The sequence below is a fragment of the Ipomoea nil genome, unplaced genomic scaffold (genome assembly GCF_001879475.1).
Source record: "Ipomoea nil cultivar Tokyo-kokei standard unplaced genomic scaffold, Asagao_1.1 scaffold0688, whole genome shotgun sequence".
Classification (NCBI taxonomy): Eukaryota; Viridiplantae; Streptophyta; class Magnoliopsida; order Solanales; family Convolvulaceae; genus Ipomoea; species Ipomoea nil.
Window position 1 is genome coordinate 5,646,448 of NW_017617116.1, and position 27,604 is coordinate 5,674,051.

The 27,604-nt window shown below is 34.4% G+C and overlaps 2 protein-coding genes across 6 annotated transcripts; one reads left to right on the plus strand and one right to left on the minus strand.

Moving 5' to 3' along the window:
- The first annotated feature begins 1,235 nt into the window (after positions 1 to 1,235).
- On the plus strand, positions 1,236 to 2,859 carry LOC109175447 (glycine-rich cell wall structural protein-like). The gene is made up of 5 exons (XM_019324707.1): positions 1,236 to 1,730; positions 1,809 to 1,865; positions 2,130 to 2,357; positions 2,478 to 2,797; positions 2,854 to 2,859. The coding sequence occupies exons 1-5, from the start codon at positions 1,373 to 1,375 to the stop codon at positions 2,857 to 2,859; spliced, it is 969 nt and encodes a 322-aa protein (XP_019180252.1). The 5' UTR covers positions 1,236 to 1,372.
- Positions 2,860 to 16,855: 13,996 nt separating this feature from the next.
- LOC109176062 (glutathione reductase, chloroplastic) lies at positions 16,856 to 26,136 on the minus strand. Of its 5 annotated transcripts, none has more exons than XM_019325484.1 (17): positions 26,026 to 26,136; positions 25,498 to 25,640; positions 24,890 to 24,954; positions 24,457 to 24,526; positions 23,293 to 23,364; positions 22,802 to 22,999; positions 22,463 to 22,536; positions 22,298 to 22,381; positions 21,924 to 22,011; positions 21,099 to 21,180; positions 19,842 to 19,915; positions 19,574 to 19,681; positions 19,383 to 19,447; positions 19,184 to 19,297; positions 18,256 to 18,355; positions 17,863 to 17,916; positions 16,856 to 17,251 (listed from the first exon to the last, which is right to left on the minus strand). In XM_019325484.1, exons 2-17 carry the CDS (start codon positions 25,636 to 25,638, stop codon positions 17,156 to 17,158), a joined length of 1,485 nt encoding a protein of 494 aa, XP_019181029.1. In that variant the 5' UTR covers positions 25,639 to 25,640; positions 26,026 to 26,136; the 3' UTR covers positions 16,856 to 17,155. The 5 variants fall into 5 exon arrangements, with proteins under 5 accessions (XP_019181029.1, XP_019181030.1, XP_019181028.1 ...); XM_019325485.1 differs by lacking the exon at positions 26,026 to 26,136 and adding an exon at positions 25,859 to 25,972; XM_019325483.1 differs by lacking the exon at positions 26,026 to 26,136 and adding an exon at positions 25,755 to 25,797.
- Positions 26,137 to 27,604: the final 1,468 nt, after the last annotated feature.

The window sequence follows — 27,604 nt, forward strand, 5'->3', positions numbered from 1 at the left end:
TATTGTGCGGACCAACCAACGAAACACGACATATATAATTCAAATTTGAAATTCTCAACGACATGTCATATATATGCACAACAACGTCTGTCATCAAGTCAAACAAACCGCATCTTGAATTTAAAATTGATTATATAATTTGATACTCCGTATTTTATATAATACCGAGTCTAGTCAAAGACATGTACACATTTCATATCGAGTTTAATCCGTGATATTTTCATAACATCCTATAAAACTCGAAATTTTTAATGACACATGTCGCATGCACAACACCTTCGATCAGGTCAAACCAAGCATTTAATTTAAAACTCGAAACTACTCTTTATATATATATATATTATATTTAACATTATTGTGTATTAAGTTTAGTCAAAGATTTACAAAATACCCTATGGTTTGCATAATGTGCAAACCAACAAATTAACCACAGTATAATCCTAAACTAACACGCACTATAGAATACAATGAGTAGATTAAGTGCGTAATTACTAACATAAGAACCCAAAAAACATCATTAAACCATGCCACGTGGGATATGATGCCATTCACAAGAAAAGAAAAATTCTTCAACGGCTACAGTAGTGGAAAGGGACGATAGGAGAGAAATCATTGAAGAGGCCCAATAAATGCAGAAGAAAATGCAAGCAATTCAAGGTTGCATTAATGGCGGACGCGGAGGTACTGAATACTGAACAGTAATGATGAAGAAGGAGATGGGATTCATCGATTACAAAAACCCACCAATTCGAACCCCTTTTTTTCAAACCCGCCAACGCAGAAACAGAAAGAAAGCAACTCGGAATGGGATTGATTATGTCAATTCAAGGATTAAAAACATAACATTTAATGCGACACCTCGGAAGTCAAATGAAATCCCAGAAACAGATGGAAGTAGTAAATGTAAATTGTTCAGTGTTTAGGGGGGCCGGGGCCTGTCTTCTTTTAAAGATTACCAATATCCTGTCTTCTGACCGCCCAATTAGTGACTCAAAATCTCACTTTTTGGACTTAAATTTTTGGGTCAAGTGGAAAGAGTTTGAATCGTTTAAGTAGAATTCAGTAAATCTGGGTAGATTAAGAGTGTGAATAGGAGATCAGACAGGCAGGCAGGTGCATGAAATAATTAAATTAAATACATTGGCCAATGAAACAACAGTATTCATTTACTCTTGAGTGGAGGACAGTTGAGTTAAGGTGGTCCTACCATGTGGTTTTTCCGCTATATAATGTAGTCACGTATGGTGTTTTTCTGCATGTTCAGGGTTTAGTTTCTTCACTCTTTTCGCTATTTGATCTTAATTAATTATTATTACGGGGTAATAATAATAATAATTCTTTCTAGCTTGTACGTTCTAGTTGAGAGTTGAGTATGGGGGTTTCTGATCGTTTTGTTGGGGGGTTTCTTTTGGTGGTTTTGTGTGTCAATGTGCTTGCAGCTTCTGCTGATAATGGTGGTGATGAGAAGTTTTTTCATCGAGGGATCCCTTTTAAGAAAAGGTTTTTTGGGAAGGGGATTGTGCCTGGGAATGGAGGTCTTGGTGGGGGTGGTGGTTTTGGAGGCGGTGCGGGTGGAGGTATAGGAGGAGATGGCGGCGGTGGGTTAGGTGGAGGAGGTGGTTTTGGTGGCGGTGCTGGAGGTGGTGGTGGTCTTGGAGGTGGGGGCGGTTTAGGCGGTGGTGCTGGTGGAGGTTTAGGAGGTGGAGCTGGTGGGGGTGGCGGTTTAGGAGGTGGTGCAGGTGGAGGTATAGGAGGTGGAGCTGGTGGGGGTGGCGGTTTAGGAGGTGGTGCTGGTGGAGGTATAGGAGGTGGAGCTGGTGGTGGTGGCGGTTTAGGAGGTGGAGGAGGCATTGGAGGAGGAGCTGGTGGGGGCGGCGGGGGAGGACTAGGTGGTGGAGCGGGTGCAGGAGGAGGTGCTGGTGGAGGGTTTGGTAAAGGAGGAGGCATTGGGGGTGGTGTTGGTGGGGGAGCTGGAGGAGGAGGTGGTGGTGGACTAGGCGGTGGAGGTGGAGTTGGAGGTGGTGCTGGAGGGGGATTCGGTAAAGGGGGAGGCATTGGGGGTGGAGTTGGTGGTGGAGCAGGAGGAGGTGGTGGTGGTGGACTAGGCGGTGGAGGTGGAGTTGGAGGAGGTGCTGGTGGTGGTGCCGGCGGAGGCTTCGGTAAAGGAGGAGGCATTGGAGGTGGAGTTGGTGGCGGTGCCGGAGGTGGAGGTGGAGTTGGAGGAGGCGCTGGTGGTGGTGCCGGTGGCGGTGGAGGCTTCGGTAAAGGAGGAGGCATTGGGGGTGGAGTTGGTGGTGGAGCAGGTGGCGGCGCCGGTGGTGGGGGTGGAGTTGGAGGAGGTGCTGGTGGTGGTGCCGGTGTAGGTGTTGGTGGTGGAGCAGGAGGTGGTGCCGGTGGAGGCGTTGGTGGTGGAGCAGGAGGTGGTGCCGGTGGAGGCGTTGGTGGTGGGGCAGGAGGTGGTGCCGGGAGTGGAGGAGGTGCTGGTGGAGGCTTTGGTAAAGGCGGAGGCGTTGGTGGTGGAGCAGGAGGTGGCGCCGGAGGAGGTGCCGGTGGAGGCTTTGGTAAAGGAGGAGGCGTTGGTGGTGGAGCGGGAGGTGGTGCCGGTGGAGGCTTCGGCGGCGGAGCAGGCGGCGGTGGTGGACTAGGCGGCGGAGGCGGAGGTGGAGCTGGCGGTGGATTCGGTGGCGGTGCAGGCGGGGGCGCTGGTGGTGGCTTCGGAGGTGGTGCAGGTGGAGGTGGCGGTTTTGGCGGTGGTGGTGGCGGAGGCTTTGGAGGAGGTGGAGGCTTCGGTGGCGGTGCAGGAGGCGGAGGCGGCTTTGGTGGCGGAGCAGGAGCCGGAGGCGGCTTTGGCAGCGATAACGGTGGCGATGCCCATTGATCGATCAAATATTCATGCATGCCAATATGCCATGCAGCAGCTTCAACCTGCAATTCTTTAAGTTCCCATATCTGATCTATATGTAACAAAATTGGTACTTAAAATAAAAAATATAGTACCAGTTTTTATTTTGTTTAATTGCATATTAAAGCTGCTCTGCATATAAATCATATATATATATATTCATCCGATCCTTAGCTTGCATGCAACTATATAATAAAATTAGCTTTCAAAAACCTTTGAAATTTCATATCAACTTTCATCGCCACTCTACATACGTTCATACTCTGTGGTTCAATGATGAGGTCGAGAGACAAATTAAAGGTTTATTAAGAGGATTAATTAAAAAAATATTTTGTTCCAAAAATAATTAACAAAAATATTCTAATTGTGGCAGTTTCCATTAAAAGATTATCTTAATTTGATCACTTAAATATACTTCAATTCGTAATCCATTGCACCGACTCAACAATCAAAATGGACTATTACGATCACCGTCTTGTCTGTGCATTAAATAAATATTTGTACTGCATCTACCCTCCTACGTTCAATTTTTATTTCTTTGATTGACGGGAAAGTCCACCGTTACGGATCAAATATACGTTATGGGGTTTTAGTAATTCTTACTAACAAAGGACTATAATATATAAGGTACAACGTAACTGTACTCTTGTGAGTTGTGATCCTAATTGAAAATAAAATAGTAAATAATCACAATGATGAGATAAATCATCAATCTCTTTAGTCTATATATATATATATATATATATATATATATATATATATATATAGTTAACTGGATCAAATCAATAAGACCACTAAACAGCTCCCAGAGTAAAGTAACGTATGATTCTTGTATCAAAAAGTCACAAGTTCAATTCATATGAAGCATGCACATTTTTCTCCGAAAAGCTAAATCTCCAACTCCAATGGTTCCCCGCACCTCAGCCAACCTGAATCCCCACTTTGAGCATAAAAAGCATGCACATTCTTGCATGAATGGTAGGAATTGATTAACAATGATTTGGGTGATTTTGATAGCATGAAAATTGTTTTCTAAATGAAGGCATATTTTCCTCCATTCACCTTATGAAATACTTGTTAGTTTATATTTATATATAGTGAGCATTAGTTGTTATATGAAGAAAGGCAAGAGCATAACTCAATAAAGATATCACCTTAGCTTATTTGAAAGAGCAACATTTATGCCACTTAATCACAAGATTTTTGGCATTATATATGTACTTTAATCAATCGTTATATCCTACACCACGGCGCACATAGCACTGTGCGCCGCGCGCCTCCCAAAACGACGTCGTTTTGGGGTCGTGTTGGGAGGCGCGGTAGGAAGTTGCTGAGATTATGTGTATTCGTTCACAACGTTATGTGTATTCGTTCACAACGTTATGTGTATTGGTTCATACAGTTATGTGTATTTTTTATACAATTATGTACATTGTTTTTATACAATTATGTACATTCGAATCAGAAAATTTGTATGTATTATGTTAAGAGTTGATGTGTATTATGTTAAAAGTTTATGTTTATTATGTATTATGTTAGATTATGTGTATTATCTTTTAAAAAGAGTATGTATATTTTCTTATAACATTATGTGTATTCATGTATAACATTATGTGTATTCAAGTATAACATTATGTACATTCTTGAACAGCGGGTTTTTTTTTAAAGAAAAGCCTACTGCCATTCACTGGGGCGGGAAAATTCAAAAAAAAAAAAAAAATAATTAAAACGACGTCGTTTTGCATCTGGGCGCATAGTGCAATGTACGCCGTGGTGTAGGATATAAATTGCTGTACTTTAATACACATGTCTTCTTTACATATGTAATCACTCTAGCAAATTAAAATGTAGCACAATTTGTTAAGGTAACTAGCTAGGTCCAAATGTCCAATTAACATAATGTATTATTGTCCTAGGATTGTGGACCTAATTAATTTTACTCCTTGAGTAGTTGATAGGCCCAGTACATATTAGGTCATCCAACGGGCAAACCCATTAGTTTTTTTTTTTTTTTTTTTTTTTTTTTTTTTTTTTTTTTTTGGAATTTTGTCAATTAAGAAAAATGGTTTAGTCTAAAATTTTTAGACAACAAACATCATAAACCTATTACAGCACATTTAGTTTACGAAATGAATTTTGAGGTAATAGGAATGTTATTTCATAGGGAATGGAATAGGCAATGAATAGAATAGGAATTGTATTCTATTGTTTGGATAGGAATTGTATTCTATTGTTTGGTTCGCGGAAGGAATAGACTTTAGGATTACATTACTGTGTTTGGTTGATTTGAGGAATGGAAATGAAATATGTTTTAAAATACATAAATACCCTTATAAAAATATGTGATGGTGGTGGTGGTGGCGGTGGCAGCGGCGGCGGTGGTGCTGCTGCTGGTGGCGATTGTGGCGGTGGTGAAATAAATAATAAATTTATTTGAGGGTAAAATAGAAAATATAAACTTTAGGCTATTCCCGAGAACTCAGAAATAGCCTAATACCAGGAACCCAGGAATGTCTATTCCCCTTGTAAGGGGAATAGGTCATTCCTGGGAACAATGTTCTTAGAAATACAAGTGGTTACCAAACAGAAGAATAAACCTATTACTGGGAATGATATGCCATTTCAGGCCTATTCCGTGAATCAAACAGCCCATTAAAGTTTATCTATTTTCTTCTGAAGAGTTTGATTTTATGATATAGAAAAAATGATTTTCATTTTGTATATATATGTGTACAAATTAAAAAGAAATAAATATTACAGGCTACATTTTGGCGTCTTCTCTTTGTCGATCTTCTAGGAATTTGAATTTTTCTTCTTCTCCCTTTTCCAATTTGTTTTATATAAAAAGCCCAAAGTTAAAAAATAACAAAATAAGTGGTAGAGCAATAATGCCAATAGAAAGAGAAATAACACTGAATTTGATGTGGATAGCTCATTCCATTTGTGTGCATCAAACATAAACATGATCAAATACATATGTCGTGTGTGTGAACTCGTGAAGGGGTGTATATATACAATATAATTAGATAGGTTATTAAGACATGAATTATTTCATTTAAAATTATTCTCGAAGAAATTAATACTAATACAGAAATCGTTATACATGTTTATATCATAAGATAATAGGCGTTTGTTCTACAAAAGGCTTAAACTTCTTTCAAAAAGTTGAATCCCCAATCCCGACCCGACAGAATATTTGGGAGGATATATATAATTTTCAGAGAGAGAAGTGAAGGAAAATCAAAAAAGAAAAAAGCAAAGATGTTAGGTATAGCATGATGAATGCTTTTTAAAAAATATATATATATATATATAAAATAGAAGCAACCAATTATTACAATTCACACAGTGATAATGATCAAATCATCATCATATCAGATATCATCTCTACTTTTTTTGGGTGTATAATTTTCAGAGCGTTTGTTTCTGGACCACCATACTTTTTAAGAAACTCAGCTACAAATAAACTCATCTCTTATTTAATAATTCCTATGTTGTTACAAGAAAATATAACTCACATAGATTTTGTGCAACTGTTATATTAAAAATGTATTAACAAAAATTAAACTCGTAATATTCTGATACGTTAATTATAATTCACTTACTCAGTTACCCTTTGGAGGCCTGGGCCACCATTTTTGACAACACATACAGTCGCAAAAATCCATGGAAGTACTGTGCTGATAATAATAATTTCTGAGAGCCAAGACACTCAACCAGAAAGTGTGGCCATGGAGAAAAGGCATCTGACAACACTGCTATTTTTGCCTTAATTTTCTTGTCTCAGTTACCTTAATTCAATCTTCAAATCTTATCTTGACATTCACAAACACATACACTTCATGTCTCATTACAAACATCCTCCCCTCTTCCCTATATTTACAAAGATTTCTCTCTATATATAGTGCCGGTGCACCCATACCATTATCAATATTCATAGTACCAAATACAATCATGTATAATATAATATATAATGGAATAACAGCAATACCACCAAACTAAATATAATGTGGCAAAATACTACAAGCTAAGCTAAGACATGGGCTCAAGGTATATATAATATGATATGATGATAGGTAAAGTTTAGGGTTTTGGTTTAGTTTAATTGAAAGTTAATCATTTCAAATTTAAAAAAAAAATTAAATTAAAAATTTTAAGAATAGGACTTTGTGTATCGAACCGGTACTATATATAGATACAACTAACATTTATGTTTATTCATTAGTTACTTGTGAATTGATGGATTTAATCGTCTAATTTTCACCGTTTAGTGTGAATATAACATATGAATTCAATTTTTTGCAGAATGCAAGAGAAGTATATATGTAAAATTGTAAATAGAGTATAAGGCTCTGACATATATGCATAATTAGCTGAATAATATAAACATAAAAAAGGCAGTGTATTCTCTGTATACATATTACAAGTACGATATATGGACCGACCCTAGCTCTCATGTAGTTCCAGTAACATGGATTATAAGATAGAACCCAGAAATATATATGCCACAAATTAATAAGCCATGATATACATATAGAGATAGAGATATATATATATAGAGAGAGAGAGAGATAAGCTAGCTAGATTTACTTGTTTTGCTCGGGATTTGGACCGCTAGGAACTTCATGTGCGGACACTCGGAATTCCGAGCCAGAACTCGCTTTTCCGGCGCCGGCTGCGGCTGCAGCATTGAGTTGCATGGTGGAATCTTGGTGGTTCTCAGGGGAGTGGAGTAGGGTTCTTGTTCCCGGAGCTGAGGAAGATGACGGCGGCGGCGGCTCGGAACGGCGGTGGGCGGAGAGTGCTAAACCAGGTGTGAAGAGGAGCAGAAGAAGAAGAAGAAGAGCTTGAGCTTGTGGTTTCGCCATGAAAACACCAAGAAATTATTGATTAACCACCCCCCAATAGTTGTAGGGAGATCAATATCCATGAACCAAGTAGCCGGAGCTAGCTCCCAACTTTTATAACATACAAACCTATTTTCTTGCCTGGATTTTGAGAGTGAAGAAAGTTGTGATATGATAATGAGTTCATATTCTAAACCATCAATGTTGATTTTATAGTAAAGAGTGTATGTATTATGTATAGAGCTATTGTACTACTTGTTAGCCAGCTATTAGACACTTCACATACTTAGAGTAATATTACACGTACTCTCACTTTTTATTTTATTTTTTATTTTTATTGATGTGACACATACTAAGCTAAAATTGAAACGAAATGGATTACACATTTTATTCATTTTAAAAAAGAAAATTAAAATTAAGACATGTGATGGTGGTTTATTGAATTCGTTGGGGTTGAACTTATTATCATCCTCCTTCCCCATTTCAATATACAAAATTAAAATGAATATAATTTATCATATTCTTTTCATTTTTTACTCTCTACTGACATGACATGTTCTAAGTCAAATTGAAAAAAAAAAAAAAAAAAAGTGGGTCGCTATTATATATAAATTTTTAAATAAAATTAAGACATGTGACAGATCCAGCTTTATTTGTTGGGGTGAACTTGTCATTTCATTTTGCATTTTAATTAACATAGGAAATTAAAATGAATATGTGTCTTAAGATATATCAATATAATTCAAGTCAAATTATATAGAGGCTATCTTTTATTTTGCATTTTGTAAAGTTGTACCTCACCATTTCAAGAAATCATATTTTTTTGGGTGACGAGCTAAGAGAAATTTACAACCACTACTGAAGGTGTGGATCGGGTGAACTCTGTTCATGTCAAATAACCAGCAAACCACATAAAAGAAGTAAATTGCATTGCACTAGAAAGATCAGACATTGTGCTTCTGGTTCCTTAGAAAGGGTGTTGACAAGAATATAATCAAACTAGTAAATTTCTGATACGAGAATTATATTTCACCTACTCAGCTATCCCTTTCAAAGCAATAAATCACATATTATGTTAATGTGTGATGCACATGTTTTCCCAAGTCTAGTGATTCATAGTTTATTCGAATCATTAGTAGAAGCTAAGAGACAAAACCGCAAACATGTGAAATATTGAGGGTGACATATAATATATAATTCAAGATTAAATTAAATTAATTAAAGGACTAAAATCTCACTTTCCATAGTAGTATAGACCACATTTTATTTATTTATTTTTATAATGGAGATATAATGGCCATCATTTTAATTAGTTTCCCATGATGCCCCTCATTTCAGTGGGATTTACAGAATATGTCTTGGACCAGTTTGGATGGAATTGACCAATTGAAATTACTGTATTTTGTTCACATTTAGGTGCATACGTGTAGGTGCATGTACGTGAAAACAAACCATTCTTCATTATCGGAGAGAGAACTGATCGAGAAGTAATGTTCTGTCGTGTTTGATTGAAACATTCGAATGAGAATCCGAATCAAATATTTAGTAATTAAAGTTATGTGTATTTAGTAGTATAAAAATCAAAATATGAGTCAATAATAATATTCCTTTTAATCATTCCTCCCTTCAAAACTTAGCTTTGATACCAAATGTTTAATCTGAATAATTTAATGATACTGAATAATAATATAACTTATAGAAGTAGATAGAAGTGGATCTATTGCCTCACGCCCTCACCCGTGACTCAGAACCACAGATGGTGCATTGGTGTCTACTAAACAGTATGAGTACCGTAACTAAATGTGCTATATAATGAATATCTTATATCCATCAACCCGAATTTATATTAGGTAGAGTCTGGTTGAATAACAACTCCTAGTTAGTCTAACCAAACTACTTAATAAACCTAGTCAACTTATACCACTTAATTAAGGCCCTAATATATATAATATATATTATTAAGAAAAATCTTACAAATATGCCTCTCTCTTTAATTTTCTTGTCTGATTTGATGCAGATTGATCATATTTTAATATTTCATGCTCAATTCTTCAAAAGGAAATGATATGATATAAAATTATTGGGTTTTTCTTTTTTCTTTTTTTTTTTTCTTTATCATCCCTTGAAATTTATTCAAAATTTTAATATTGTCTTTTTGTCTAGCAGACATCATTTCTTTTTTTTTTTTTTTCGTGATAATAATTGTAACCTGTAGGTTGCCATCACTATTAAAGAGTGTGCACTGCACGAGTTAAATCCTACTTCTATATATGTGATAGCTCATACACCACACAAGTTCAAGAATCATGTTTCATCCACTCAAACATCCGGCAAGTAGATTCCGTCTTTGTAGTTGTATGAAGTTGTCATTATTAAGATCTGATTTTTTTTCACCCAAAAAACAAAAAAATTATTAACATCTGATTTGCAAAGATGGTATGAAGTCGCCATTGTTGATGGCTTGAAGATAAGGAAAGGGAAAGGACAACAGGGTGATTGAATTATTATTACTTTTCTTTTATCTCTTATTTTAGATATATATTATTACATTGCAAAAATGGGCTTCATGTAAGGAATGGAACTATCATTCATATTGATTTAAGCCTATATTAATGTAACAAAAACAAACTATATAATTACTAACTTAACAACTTAACTATTCAACGAGCGTGACTGAGGTTATTTTATCATTTATGTTTCTTTATTCAATCAAATAAGTACATGTTATAAGAGTAGTACTCCATGATAGTATATCTATATTTTTTGTATATTATTTTTGAAGAATATGTAGTTGAGACATGTTAACGTGCCTGCAAATAACAATCACAAAAAAAGTTGATTGAAGTGTATTGATTGATTTGAAAAGTAGGGAATGAAAACTTATTAACGTAAAATAAAATCATATCATATCATGCATCCATCTTCTACGTAGCCACCAACAAATAAGTCCATCCTACGTTGCCCCATATTTTACGCCAACGTCAAAAGATCAATTTAAAAAAAAAATCTATTTAATTATTCGCATTGTTTAGCTCACTGGTTTAATATGTAGTATTTAAAAAAAAAAAAGATCAAAATTTGAATCTCGAGAATATAGGGATTATTAATTTTCATGATTGAAATAGAAGCCAGGTTTTAAAGAATTATACTATACAATATTCGAAAATGAACGGATGGATGTAATATACAAAAAAATCTCAATTATTGAATGACGAGATAAATTTACAATCATGGTCTAAAAGTATATATTGATTCAATTCTATTTTTGTGTAATAGATTATAAACTATATATAAAAATATAAACCTAATTAAAATGACTATATACAATAAACTCAATCAAAACAATATTAACAATAGTCGAATTCATAACAAAAATTATTACTCTACGGCCAAATCTCAATTAATCTTTGACTTGGACAATTGCTAGCTTCGAAAACCACAGCAAAAATGAATTCGAAAAAAAAAAAATGGACAAAGAAGCAAAAGCGAGTGGTAGCCATTGCTTTCTTTCTTTCTTTCTGTGATTGATAAAGTTTTTCAGCCTTTGTCTGCTTGACTAGACGCAGAAGGTCCCCACTGCAGAGATAAGCTGCCCAAGAGAAACACATGCATCTTCGTACCTCATTTTTTCCTTTCTTTCAAATACAACCAAGTAGCTTGTAGCTCAATAGCTAAATAGTATATCCAGTATTACAAAAATTGTGTCTAAGTGAAAATTGATAATCGATTCCTAGACGCTAGATGGTCGGCCTCCTAGACGCTCTACGCGCCCTAGACGGTTCCCAGACGACATTGAGCGTATCTGTGACTTTTTCAAATGAAATACTGTACTATATTATAATAAAGTCGGTAATAGTTCTTTCAGGATACACTTTAATATGTCATCAACACAAAATCAATTGAACGTAATTAAATTTGACATCACCATAGTCATTGGACATATGTGACCGAGTTATCATCAACTCGACTGTTCATCTCATTTTGCCTTAAACATCGCTTTATTAATAGTCCAGCCTAGCAAATCTCCCAGATTAATCTCCAAACCGAGTGTGGGACCCAGAGATAATTCTCCCAGCATCAATACTAAATAATTAGACACTAAAAATCTAAAATCACTATTCAATCTTAATTTATGCACTAAATTTCTCATGAGACCAATCGAAACAAAACAACAATGTTAGAAATTTGCGATTTAGGATGGAATGTTCATACTTCATAACATAAAATCAAATCAAAATCATTATTATTTGGTCACGAGTTGGAGATTAAGACTGCTGTTTTATCTTTTCCCTATCTCGATTCACATTATATTGTTGTGGACAGATAGCCATATATATAAAAAGCTATCTTCCAAGAAAACTACAATACTAAGTATTTTTTAAGTTTGTCTTCTTTTCATTAGCAAAAGTCCATTTTGAAGGTGTGAAGTAAAGGATCTTCTAAATAATAAAATAATTAATGTAGTGATGGGGGCACCATTTTTGGCTTTAAGTATAGAGGTTGCTATAGCCCCCATATGGGAAACTCCTACAGTCTACACAAAATGATTATTCTATATGAAATTAATAAAGTGAATATCTTTTATAAAATTTTGGGAAATTTTTATCGGTATCGGTGGGTACAAACCACTTATGATGATATATCTAGCTAGTTATTTAGATATTGGGAGAACAATGAGTTAATACACAATTTAGTTTTTTGGATTTTGTTTTAAATGACTTTTTGTGTTTAATTGGATCTTAAATTTTGATAATTTTACCTAATTGAGTTATCTGTTAAGATAGTTTGGTAATTTCTCATCTACTAATATCCAGTTTTGTCCTCGACTATAGTAGATTTACCTAATTTAATTTAGTCATCGATTATAGTGGATTTATTTAATTTAATCATCGACTACAGTGATTTTACCCAATTTAGTCATTGACTGTAGTGATTTTTTTTCTTGATTTAGCCTTTGATTCTAATAGCCAATAGAGACAGAGGAGTCAATTAGGTAATTAAAACATCGAAATTCAGGACACAATTAAACGCAAAAAGTCATTTAAGACTAAATTGAGAAAAATCTCTATAATCGAGGACTAAATTGAGTGTTAACTCTGAGAACAAGTATTATGGGGTGTTTGGTTCGCACAAGGGAATAAAAATCGGGATGGAATCAAATACTTGGTAATGATAATGAATTTTGGTGAAAGTATTTTGCATGTTTGGTAGTAGGGTGAAATTAGAATGATTACCAACTTGCCAATATTGATGTTTGGTTATGTATGACCATATAATGGGAATAAATGTTTTAAAAATACAAAAATAAAAAATGAATGCAATTGATCCTAATATAATGACATCCAAAACACCGATATGAACAAAAAAAAAAAAAATCTAAACAAAAATCTAAAAACACTAATCCAAATTTAATCAAATTACCAATAATATGGAATGATACTCATTTTTAATTAGGGAATGAGATTTTTATTGAATGTATAATCAAATCTCATAGTTGTATTTTAAAAAGTTATCAATCAAACACTAACTATGATTTTGATTTTCAGTCCTGATGTGTAAACTCATGAAGCAAATGTGTCCTTAGTAGTACCCAATATAACTCAAATAGCATAGACAATTGAATTGTACAAATACAAAAAGGTATGATCATGTACACAAAGATTAGGGAGTGAATATTGGTAGTTTGTCATTAGGGAGCCTAGATATGTAATAGGACTACAGTTTGTTCTTCTCCCAAAAGTTGAATTTTCAACTCCAAGACCCTTCAACTCGACAAAACATTTGGAAAGATGTAAATAACGATGATTCAAGCAATAACTCAGCAGACAAGACCAAATGTGGGTACGCACAAGGAATCTGCTCACTTTTAACATAATTCCTACACTGCCGTTGTTAACGTTTGAACCTTGGTCTCTTCTCCCAAATAAGGGATTCAGGTTCGGGTGACTAGAGTTTGTTCTATTAGCATAATAAGGGGATTCGGGTGTTTAGTTCTCTCCCTAATTCTCTTATGCTCATGAAAGATAAATTAGTTTGGTGTGCTATAAACTCTGTAACTTAACAGGATTCAGAGTAGTATGCTAATGCTTTTGATATGATCTCATATCAAATAGACACCACTTCGAGTGAGTAACGATTCCAAAAATTTGGTCGTATCAAATAGACACCACTTCAAGTGAGTAACGATTCTAAAAATTTGGTCATATCAAATAGACACCACTTTGAGTGAGTAACGACTCCAAAAATAATTAGGAATTGAAGGGTACACAAATAATGTTGATATGATTAAAGTGAAAGAAAACAATGATAAGATGTGGTCATTTAAAAAGGTTGGAGGCAACAATGCAAATATATTAAATTCATATATAGAAAAGCAATATATGGATATGCATACGAAAAGGACACGGTAAAAGGTTGATCAATTACATACGTTAAAGCATGCAAAATCCATAACAATATAATAGCTTTCCAACCCAAAAGTAGTACGTGGAAATTAAATAATATTATATTATATTGCCTTTTGTTAGAGACAAGCTAATTAAGGGAGTCTACATTTTCACAATGAATTTTGCTTAAGCAAGCATGACATGTTACATGCATCACTACTACTACATAATACTCCGAGAGCTTAAAGTTAGTAGCTAATAAACTAACTAATTGAAATTAAAGTGTTTGATAAAATTAATTGTTTTTTTAATTGTTAAAATAGCTAATAAGTGTAAAAATATATAAAATTAAAAGATAAACTAAGATAATAGGATTTTGATTAATAAAGAGTAGATGTGTCATTTTTATAAATTAATAAAGAAATAAAAAAAAAAGTTAAAAAATCATGAGCTTATTTTGAAACGCTACTTAGAATAGCATTTTAAAATAAGTTATTATTTTAAATTCTCCATATTTTACCAAACAGAACTTATAACTTATTTGTAGTTTAAAATAAACTATTATAAGTTCTACCAAACAAAGCCAAAGTTTTATATATATAGGCTACTAAACTTTTAAATAAATGTAACTGATATCTTAACAATTCAAACTCGTGCAATTATGATGTAATACAAACACACAAATATAGCAAATTCAAATTGTATCGGGTACTCAGACTAGTGTCAACATACCTTATATATACAACTTATACACCTAGCTATATGGTTTTATATATATATATATATATATCAAGTATAATATGATATACAACATTAAATATCTGCAGTATCTCACATAATAATTAATAAGAGGCTAAAGTGTCATCCCACACCATGAACTATAACAGATTCTTATATCTGGGACCTTTCATAACTGATGTTTTGATCCACAAACCATTAAATTTTTTCCGCCCTAGAATTTTTTACAAGTTACAAGTAATCTGCTGACATGGACTTTTTTTTTCTTCTAACTGTAATACAAATGTTTATCGCCAGGAGGAGCATCCCAAGTTTTACATTCCTCTTCTTAAGCCGCCCTACTTTTGCTCCCCTTGCAACTAACCAACCAAACAACATACATACATCCATCGATTCGTTTTTAAGAAAACTAACTGCATATATACCTACATAGTAGTATGGTGTTGAATCGCAAGTCGCAACCAACACCGAAATCAGCCTACCTGCAACCCCCATTCCTGCTAAACACGGCAGTAATTTATTTAACTCCAATATAATTTAGGCGATCACTTCATATCCATTCACTCAATAGATTCAAAAATCAAAAAATTAAAGACACTTTGTCGGAAACCTACGAAAGTCACTAATAAGTAGACAGGCCACATAGTCTTCATTGAGCGAACAAACCTCACCATGGCTAGCATTATCTTAGGTACGCTTACTGATCCTCTGATAAGTAGATAGGCCACATAGTCTTCATTGAGCGAACAAACCTCACCATGACTAGCTTTATCTTAGGTACGCTTACTGATCCTCGTCAAATCTATATGTGAACGTGCGACCTGCGTGCAAGTAAACTTCATCACTCAGAAATTTAAGAAGAAACAACATAACACCTTGTAGGAGTTTTTCAATGTTGGAGTATGAATACAATAATAAGAAACTAAAGGAAAAACTTTCATTAAAAAAAAAAAAAAACAAAAAACAAAAAAACAAAAAAAAAAAACAAAGAAACAAAAGGAAAAAAGATCTTGATCCAGACATGTAGGAGCGCGCGCGGGGCCATGAACTGGTCATGGTTCATCGCCCTATCCCACTCCGACGGGAGACCGTCGGAGATTGTGACGTAGCAGATGTCAAGGTCGGGGTTGTGGATGCCGAAGAACATGTCGTCGTCCCGACGGTTGCTCTTGGTGAGGTGGTAGTGCACCGAATGGGTGTTGATGAAGGTGACAGCGAAGCCTTTCTTCGCCATCAGGCAAGCAAGGTGGACGGAGGGGATGACGTGGCCTTGTAGTGGATAACATATCAAGATTGCATGCGACTTTTGGCCGAAATCCGCCATAACTTGGATTATTATTAACAGTGTTTAAAAATTCTCAAAAATGTGGAAGAGAAGAAAGCATTTCAAGATTGATTCTGGGGGTTGACTTGAAGGTCCACATTAGCTAATAACATGTGCCATGTCATCATAGTAACCTAGAAATCTGTAAAAAATTATAGGTGAAAAAAATTTCATGATTTGTGAATCGAAACAATAGTTATGAAAGGTCATGATACAACATAAAAAATCCGTTATAGTTCATGGTGCGGGATGACACATTAGCCTTAATAGGACAAACTTTTTAATTGGGATGAAACAATCGTATGAACCCCGTAACTCATAGTACCAATTGAAACCATAAATGTGGATGAGATAGTATACCAACTGAAACCATAAATATGGATGAGATGAGATGACCCGTGAGTCTCTTCTAGTTTAATCAAAGGTCTCGAATTCGATCTATTGTTACCTTAAAATTCATAAGAGTGTATTTTGCCACATGTAATGTCCAACCAAACACATGATTAATCTTGGTGTGCAATTGTTAATTGACTAAAGAAACTTGTGGTCCGACCCAGAAAAATAGTATACCAATGAGGATAGGGTTTGTTCCATCTAATTGAAATACAACCCTGGCTAAGGTTATTTCTATTGAAACACACAGTGGAAAATGAAAGAATAGAAGAAGACAAACCAGGCACTAAGCCACCTTATTCAATATTATTATGAATCTATAATCAAATTCTGTCAATTATAAAGCCAACAAAATGATGAAACAATTTCTGGACACTGACATCATTGCAAAACAAGTTTCCTGTGACAACCCAAAGCTTACATCATACAGCTAAATGCTGCTGTAGGCATATTTTGGATCATAATCTTCCCACAAGCAGTGCTATCCAAGTATGAAACAAATTTACTGTAGCAAAATTCCTTTTTCCTTAAAGTGTTTGTCTTCTATGTTGTTTTTGCCTTACCCTCACAGGTTTGTCTTTGGTTTGCGAGCACCAGGAACGACCCTCGTTACAGATCGCATTGTCACAAACTCTTCTGCAGCTGAAGGGTGTATGCCCACCTGGAAAAGAAGAGAAAATGTAGCACATCTTAGAGAGACATACAGCATATGAAATAAATTTAGTGATGTTGAAAAGAGAATAAATACATCAAAAGCGCTTCATAGGGATCATAGAGAGGGGTAGTGGTTGTTTGGCCGGTATGATATTGGAGCTGGTCTGCTCCAAAAAACAATAGCCGGGCCAAACAGTAGAAATATGAATAAGCTTTTTAAGAAGGCTCCAAATTGAAGCTTTTCAAAAAAGCTTCTTCTGAAGAAGCCACCAACTCGACTGAACACACACACACACAGAGTCGAGTAAATTTGGATCTTACTAGGACTCTGTTACAACCCATCAGGCATCTATCATACCAAAAATGTAGGGAACATATGCATGCCCGAATGTGTTGTTACTTTATCCACTAGTTTACAAGTCAATTAAATAATAGAGCCACCGGCCCAGAAACTCTCGAATTAAAATAATACAGAGTAGCTAATATTCCTTTTAAATGGTCTGGGAAGGGATTAAATTTGATCTGGTACAATTAGTCCAACACCTCAATGCAGCTTTAGCAATCTCTAATAAAGTTCACAAAGATAAAACCAGCAAGCAGAGAGATATCCAAACTCACCGTGGCATCAAATTGTGCCTTCGTTGCTCCACATTTTAGTGCAACAGCAATGCCCTGTAGAAGGATAATTCAAAACACATTCTATTTCTTTAGCCAAATGACAGTAATTGGTAGGCTGGGGAGCACTCAAAGAGCTTCAACAATATATAAATTTACAATGCAAAACATCCCCCAACAAAAACACAATAAAAAGAAAAACCCATTATATTTGAACCCTTAAAGTTCTATATTCTGCAAATTGCAATGATAGACTAATAACCATACCACAAAATACCATTCCCAAAACTTGTTATTAGAAATGGATTGAAAACTTCATGTCTTAACATTCAACCCAAATCATGATTCAGGTAATCAAATCAAAGTAATACAGCATAGATAGCAAAGGACATGTACCTGCATAATTTCAGGTGCATCAGGACCACACATTGATACTCCAATAACTTTATCTGTCTCCTTGTCAACAATAAGCTTCATAACTGACTTCTCTTGCCGCCTAACATGATATGGAATGTAACAAGTCACACCAGTAACCATGCATCAAATTGTTTGTGTTATTAGAATTAATCTGAATTATCATTTCATGCAATGTGGAAAGTGACAAGGCAACAGTCATCCAAAAGATCTAGAACTTCTACATACATGAACTGTATGGATTGACACTGGAGAATCAGCAATTGTGACAACTAGATGGAAGCACTAAAATTATGTAAAGGCTCAAAGACTCAAACAATATCAACTCAATCACCTATGATCTATATATAGTGGGCTTTTAATACAAAAATTTAGAAAACTAGATTTAAAGGAAAAGTGGGAAGAAGCTAAGATTTTTTTCCTTTCAGATCAAGTACATCAACTAGAAAGGGGAAACCTTCTGGATTTGAGCGGGCACAATTCTTAATTTGAAAAGAGTATGCATATGATTTAATTGCATATAGGTATAGAAGATGCCAACACTTTTTTTTTAATTATGTTTTTTTATATTGAGAAGTCAATAATATAAATGAATACCCCCACATGAGACTGTTGAGAAATGTTCAAACAAAAACAAAAAAAATGTTCTAATGAAGGGGATTGTGGAGGACAGTTAATACAAATTAATATGCAATTTCATTTATCAAAATATGTTTCATGGAAAAATAATTCTCCGGTTTTGAAAGCATTCTCAACCATCTGAAAAGTGAAATGTTACGTCTTTGTAGTCAAGAGCTCACTAACAGTCCATTTCACATAAGCAAAAATTTGGAAGAAAGAATGTCATGTAAGCAACTGAACTAGTTAAATGACAAGCTTATAAAATCATCAACAGTCGTAAAAGTCATACCCAGAAATGGTGTTCTTCATCGGATTGAATGAAGAAGTGTACACTGCAATATCCCCATTGGCTTTCTCAATAGCCTCCTCCTCACTAAGCCCCACTACAGAAAGTGGTGGTATGCTGTAGAGCAACACAAAGTTCCATTAAATCATTTATAAACTCCAAATAAATATAACCATATTCCAAAGATGAAAGATGTAAATACCAGAATACAGCACAAGGGATATTTGTATAGTCAGGCTTTGTGGGTTCACCAGCAAAAACAGTTTTCTGCGGGGAAGACAAAAGATAGTAACTAAGATAATGGATTCAGTTAACAAATCACTTATTCTTAGAAGACAGTAACTAAGATAATGTATGAGTAAAGTGATTGAAGGGCCAAGCAAAAAAGAATACCGCAAAAAAGGTTCCTTCCATCAAAGCAACAGGAGTAAGATTCATCCGGTTAGTGACATCACCAATTGCCCATATGCTGGGTATATTAGTGCGGGAGAACTCATCCACCTGAAAAGAGAGGGAAATTGTCATGAAGGAAAAAGAAAAAGGAAGTCCAGGTGTATGAAGAGTGTGTGCAATTTTCTTCATTCACACTTTCATTGCCTTCATGCAAGGAAAAAGTAAACTATTGCACAAAACAACAAAAGCAAGAATACAGAAAAATGACCTTCACAGCTCCAGTCTTGTCAAGCTCAACACCAACAGCTTCCAAATTCAGCCTTTTTGAGTTAGGTATGCGACCTATGATTGAGAAGATCAGATTGCCAAAATATGGCCTAGGAGAAATTCATTTATATAACGGCAAGCAACTTAACACCCAATCAGCCAATCCCAAACCCTAGCCCCACAAAAATAAACAAGACACCAGGAATTGAGTATAATGGGCCAAGGGCAACCTTGGAGACCCCAAGCAACAATGTTAAGATCCCAAGGCAGGCATTTTTTTTAATATTGCAATCTTGACAATTGAAATTTGAGAAAAATACTGCTGTTTAAGGTGTTTTCACATATCAGCAAGTAAACCGCTACTGGTCAATCAGACACTACTACAACTCAAGAAACCACTGAAAAGAGCGTGCAATTGTAACTCTTTCTAAGACTTTTCTTCTCCAGCACTTGGTTCCCAACAACAACAACAACAATAATAATAATAATAACAAAATAAGAATAACAATAGGAATAAAAATAACAATAACAATAATAAGAATAAGAAATTAAGAATAACAATAACAATAAAAATAACAATAACAATAACAGTAATAATAATAATAATAATAATAATAATAATAACAATAATAATAATAATAATTGCAATAATGACCACCTTATCCATGACAGAGTTTCATATAAAACAATTACTAATTCACTTATGAATAATATATTCAGTGGTATTGCACACCAGAACCTGTTGTCAATTGTCAGAAATTTCAAACAATATTACATGCTTACGTAGTTTATAGAATGCTTTATTTCCAAGAATGGGGGCAAAAAGTGGGTGCACTTCCTAGTTGCTGAATGCATCTTTAGATGAGTTCAGAAATATATTCCACTATTCCATTATAATTTACTCCAGAGATAGTTCTTTCAATGATATTTCAAAAAGAATGTCAATCAAAATGAAAAGTTCAAGGTACAATGAATAATAGCATTACAATTGTAGGAATTGGATTCTTTTCAAGTTGATTTACACTCAAAGGAAAAACGGAGCAGTTTGGATTGTTGAATTATTAAATGACTGTACCAATATGCAGGTTACTAAGGTTTTAGCATGCCCCTAACCATTTGGGAATCAAAATCAGAGGTAGCAATATTATGCAAAAATAAAGAGCAAATGTTTCCTTCCATCACTCAAATACACACCTTGAACCATATAAACATTTTCATAAACATATCTCCATTAAGTATACATGTGGCAAGGAATTACCAGTGGCAAACAGCACAACATCTGCCAGCAAGTCTTCACCATGGTCAGTCCGTGCTCTGATGCCGTCTTCTGTTTTAGCCAGCTGAGTAACCAAGCCATCATTTACGTTCAGATTAGATTTTCTTTTAAGAGTTAAGCAACAAAAAGAGAAAATAAGTTAAATTTCAGTAAAAATAACATTAAAAGCAAGCAATAAAGTTTCCTTTTGATAGAATTACAAAATTCACTAAAAAATTTATATTGAGAATCATGAGTCTGCAGTCTGATAGGTGGCAAAGAGACACCATCCACCAGCCAGATGGAAGCTATAAGAGATAAAACCAAGAACAATGGAGATATTACTTACATTCAGTAATAAAACTCAATTGTTAGTGAAGAGAAAAAAAAATAATTAATACTCCGTATATTGCTACTAAATTAGTGATACACAATAGGGGAGTTAAGAACCAGAGGAATTTGGGGATTCCTAAAGTACAAGGAAACTAGAATATTAAGGCAACTACTTAGTACCGTTAGGAATCCTAAACTTTTTTTGAGTTTATGTAATATATTTATATAAACATTGAATTTAGGTAGCACTCCAGAACTCAAAAGGATACAGTAACTATTCTAGTATTTTCAAATAAAGCAATCTGTATGACAAGGCTATCTATATAGTCTGCAACCTTGCATAGCCAACAGAATTTTAAGTACCTTAGCCAATGTTGCACAAGGAACTCAACATATTCTAAAATGTTGAAATAAAGCAATACAGTCTCCCTTGAACAAGATTACCAAAAGAGTTTGCAATCTTACAGGCTTACATAGCCAACAGAATTTAAGTACCTCAGTCAATGTTGTGCAAGGATGCATATTGATTCCCCTGCCTTCTAGGTTCCTTGCAACTACAGCTCGCATTTCATCATCAAAACCTCTGCAGGAAAGTTTCCATGTCACACAAGTTCCATTGCATGTGAAAATTTTGGTGTTGTAGCATAAACTAAAACAAAACATATATTAGATGCTAAAGTCCTTATTGCTGTTCTCTGATGAAGAAACTCATGGTGGCTCAAAAAAGTGGTTTTTCTTATTTTAAGAGAATTACTTTTTAAATTCAAGAAACATTTCTCAAGGATGGAGAAGTTATATAAGTTGCAAAGTCCTTAGCCCCAAAAGTCAGGAAATAGAATCAGTTCACAATAAGAAAGTTTTCAGGTCACCTCAGTGGAAGTTCCTTGCGGAAGCATAGATCTACTTTTGCACCCATACCACGCCATATTGAAGCAAACTCAACAGCAATATACCTTTACCCAAAGGAAGAATATGTCAATCGTACTCAAAAGAAACTTGGAAAAATACTATACCAATAGTGATGATGTAGATACCCTCCACCAAGTATCACAACTCGTCTTGGTAGATCTTCCAAGCTCAATGCCTCATCTGAGGTAATGGCCAGCTCCTATATGCACACAACCAACATAGAATGAATAAAATTAAATTTAAAAAAGAAAAGAACAAATAAACACACACACACAGAGTGAGCCACAGTGGGCACATAGGCAATAAAACAACCAATCTATCGTGATCTGACCAAAGTAAACTCGCAAAGTGGACACTAGATTAAAAACTATTGACAAACACACAGATAGTAGCATCAACTATGAGTGTGCCAAACAAAAAATAAAAAATCACAGAGCTACCAGGAGAGAGGAAAAACACTGTACCTGCCCTGGGATCGCAATACGCTGAGCCCTACTGCCTGTTGCAATTAGAATGTTTTTAGCAGAATAGCTTATCTTGGTCCCATCCAGTTGGATTACCTCAACTTCATTTGGACCAATTACCCTTCCCTCTCCTTCAAAGAGTTTAACATTGGCAAGAAGACGCTTGTAGATTCCATTTAATCGAACAATTTCCTCAGTCTGCACGTGAACGAACATAATAACAAATTGAGAGATTATTGCACTGAAACCATTAAACAACAAATGCAAAATCATGCCAGAGAATAAGAATGTTACACATAGGTTACTAAGACAAAACAAATGGTCCTATGCTTTGATTATTCCAAAACACAGTTTACCATTTCTCCCATGTATATACCTTTCTTTCCAAACACAAATGAAAAACAAACCTGCTGTCTAAATGGGAGAACTGCAGAATTAGAACTTCTGCACCCTGTATCAAGCAAAGGAAGTAAACATGAATTTACACTGACCTTCTTATGCAAAAGTGTCTTCCAATTGAAGTTAGGCCTCTCATTCACATCCCATCCATAATTCCTCGCATCCTACAAGCCAAAGCCATAGGGAATCATAGGTATTTTATGCAAGAGAAGCTTATAAGCAAAATGATTGGATGATGTTTTCCAGATGCATGTTCCAGGACAAGCCAATAAAAGACAAAGAGGAAGTTTTAACAGAAGTTGAGTGTAAACCCAAAGAAGAAAGCTGCAAAAGGTACTAGAGGCATGAAACAGAAGGGCTAATAAATGGACTTCTAGATGCATGTGCATATGGTTCTCTGCAAGCATTGGACCCAACATGGGGAACAACCACAGTTGTCAATACATGGACCAAATTTTATGGAGAAACACCTAAGAGTCAGTTCGCATGTGAATTCATTTAGTAAGATGTGGAATGTTTTGTTAAGCAAGTAACTACTTCTGGTTCTGGTTCCCATATTCCAATGGTGATGCAAAATACAAGTCGCAATGTACTTAGTCCAGAACTCCAGATAATATTGAGTGCCAGGATGCAAACCAACAGCAAACATACATATACATATGTACACCATGCACATACATATGCATTCATTACTGATATCGGTGCAAAAGTGGACTGTGATTACCCTCAAACAAAAAGGTTCCAAAAGAAACTGGAGAAAGCATGGAGTTCAGCATAGGAACTGTCATATTTACTCAAAAATAAATGTCTAGTAAGAGAATAGGTGCTATGATATATTAACCAAATCTGCCCAGCCTCTATAAGCCAACCAAAAAAGACGAGTAGAACTTCAGTTATTACATATACTTCATATATCATATACAAACTTATATAGCATAAAGGATTAGCTTGGAGTCGGTAAAAACTAGTTTTATATATGGTTCATTGTTTGAACCATTTAAAGTAAAATAAAATTCTTTAAAGTCCAAAATATTGACTTTATATGACTGTCATTCAATAGTCTATATTTCTACATTCTTGAATAAGTAATTTGCCAAAGAATTAATTTATCTGCTTAAGTCCTATTCATAGTTTCATACAAAATAACAAAACAATAAATAGTCCCGCGCTTATAAACCAAGGGTCCAAGGCAACAAATCTCTCATGAAACTGTAACAAGTAATGCCATGTTTCACTTAAAAGGGTTCTGGTCTCACCTCAAGTTCAGGACCAAAGTTAGCTCCATACACCAAAATCTTTTTAGGAACACAACCTCGAATCACGCACCTGAAATATTTGAGATTAGTCTTACACTCCTAGTTTCAGTTAAAGTTCAAACTTACATCTTGACTAAACGATGTATAATAAAAAGTTAAAAACTAGAGATTTTAGCTCCAGATACTACTAATAAAGTATCATATTAACATTACAAGACAGCCTTATTTTCAAACAAGAAATACCAGCTTCTAAAGAAGTAGAACTTAAAAACTCTCATACCTCATCAGAGTTTGTTTATTTCCAATAAGTATTTATATTGGTGTTTACTGCTTTTATAGAATACCACATATCGGTCACAAGCATAGGATAGAAAGATCACAGGTGCATGAAGCTACAGAAAATCTTATAGAAATTACAGGCTCAGAAGCTTACGTTCCACCAACTCCTCCACTAACTTCAGAGCTGATAGGATGAAACGGAAGCTCACAGATTCCAACCTTCAAATGTCATTTAAAATTTCTTGAGTGGAAGGCAAGGCAAAATCCAAAGGGAACATGTAAATAAGAATAAATATATTTATAGGACAGAGGAAAATATTCCCAAGAAATATGTATTAACTATTCTCCCTTTTAATATGCAAAAAATAAAGAGGGATTGAGAGCTGCATAGTACATACCATACATTCAAGAATATTATCAGACATGGATGCACTAGACACTAACAGAAAGGAAGAGTAGGAAGCCAGTATTGATTCCCCCGAGCTTCAAAAATGTATTGTGCTAATACTAATTTATTGACCGCATGCATCCATATCAAATCAATTTTGTAAAAGAAACAAAATGCCCACAATACGCTTGTGTCCACCATCATTGCACCACGAAAAATAAAAAGAGAACACACACCATTTCTCAGCAAGAAGATAACTAGAATTCATCCCTTTAAAGTTCTCAAAAATATCATATATGAAGTATGAACAGCAAGCACACCGAATTCCAACACACTGCTATGGAAGATAAATGCACCACATCTTTACTACATACCTTAGCTCCATATTGAGCTGAAAATCGAGAAGCACGAACACCACCACTCCCTGCCCCAATCACAAACAAATCAAAATCATAGTGCGCCTCTTCCTCACTTGGTTTATTCATCTCGTCATCATTTAACATCTTCCTTGCCATGACTGATTCCATACAAACAAACCCCAGTAAGAAAAAATGACAATTAGCTCAATACAGTACACAATCACCCCTGTAAGAAAAAATGGCAAACAAGAGCCCAGATCGTATAACTATATCAAGATCAACATAGAGAACAACGAACATTCATCAAAACTCCTCCTAAAACACCCATTTCCTTCTTATAACATGCGAAAAAAAGCACAAAATAACTACACCGTACTTCTATTGCAGATAATTGTCAAAATAACAGAAATATTCAGCAACTTTTGATGTCTCTAATGCCTTTCTACCCTGACAGAGCTTCAATTCATTTCGATTATTTATTTGTTAGTGGATTCTACTAAAGGAAACTAAGAAAAAGCTAATAGCGTAACAGGATTTGCATACCTCAGTGAACGAAGCGAAGTTTGATCTTGCGTCTTTGAGATTCTTTGACTAGTTAGGGTCTTCAACGCGAGGCTTGATGATTCAGCTTAGCTTTATACTCCGTGTCTGACTGTCTTTTCACTCTGGAGATTGGAGAATAAGAAAGTAGGGGGGTTGAATTTGGAATAAATATAAACCGTGGGACTGGATAAACAATTATGCAACTTTAAGATTCTATAACGCATATCTTGTACTGAAATACAGATTAACTGTTTTTCGTTTTATTCTTTTCGGTGTTTTAGTTTTGGTTTTTTCTCGGAAAACTGAAAAATATGTTTAAATTCCTATTTCTATAATTAAGTTTTGAACCCGTCTTTAAGCTCATGAGACACAATAAATTCTTAACTTTTATATATAAATTTACCAAAAAATTTAGAAAAAAAAAAAAAAAAAAGAAATCAAGCCCTAAAACGGCTTGATTTTAGTTGGAAAACAACTTCTTTTAGGAGTAAGGTCGAGGGGTTTAAAATTTTTAAATTCAAATAAAAATTAATAAATGTATATTAAAATAATTTAGATATATAATTAAACACCCATTAATGTATTTGTAATTTATTAAACATAATATAAATTAATAAATCATAATAAATAATCAAATACCTAATACAATAATTCATGAGTTAACAACAAATTATTTATATAAGGAAAACGGTAGTTATAAACTTATAGTCAATTAATTATGCCTAAATTGTATACTTAGTCCATAAGTTATTACTCTATACAAATTTTTCCCTTTAATTATGTTGAAAGTGTTTGTTTTAATCCATTACTTATACATTTTGTTAAAATTAAAATTTTATTTTGATTTGTCAAATTATTAGAGGACAAATTGATCATTTTGTAAAAAAAAATTCCAAGCATAATAAAATAAGCTTTTCAAATTTCACAATGATGATTTCAAGTGAATGTTGGGTTTGTTGTAACTTGTAATGTTGATTACAAGACTATGAGATGGAATTTTCTTGTCAACTGTCTTGCTTCTGATTTAATGAATTAATCATTTTATCTTACAAAAATGTTTAATGTAGGTATAAATATAAAATATTTTTAGATTTTTAATCATATTCCGGTTTTGACTTCTCATAATGAATAATTATAAAATATTTTTTTGTTGTCTATAATTTAAAGATCGAAATTGTAATGTGACATGATTAAAATTGTAATGTGATAAAGATTTTGAAAATTATGTTCATGATAACCAATTTAACAACTGATTTAGTTTATTAAAAAGAATTGAGAATGAATTGAATTTAAAGTTTATGAAACAAAAATTACTTTAAATGTTGATTATATTGTTCATCAGTGAAAATAAACTATTGAAAATAATTAGTATAACGACTCAATTTCTCTTACAAGATAAAGATATGTGAGTGCAATAGAGACATTCATATTATATATTTTCTCAGAGTGTGAAAAATAAAATATATAAAACAGGACTAAAGAATTTGCTTTCCTGAAATTAGAAAAAAAAAAAATTGACAATTATAGTCTATTAATTATGTCTAAATTATAGACTAAGGTATTCTCGTGTAATCAACAT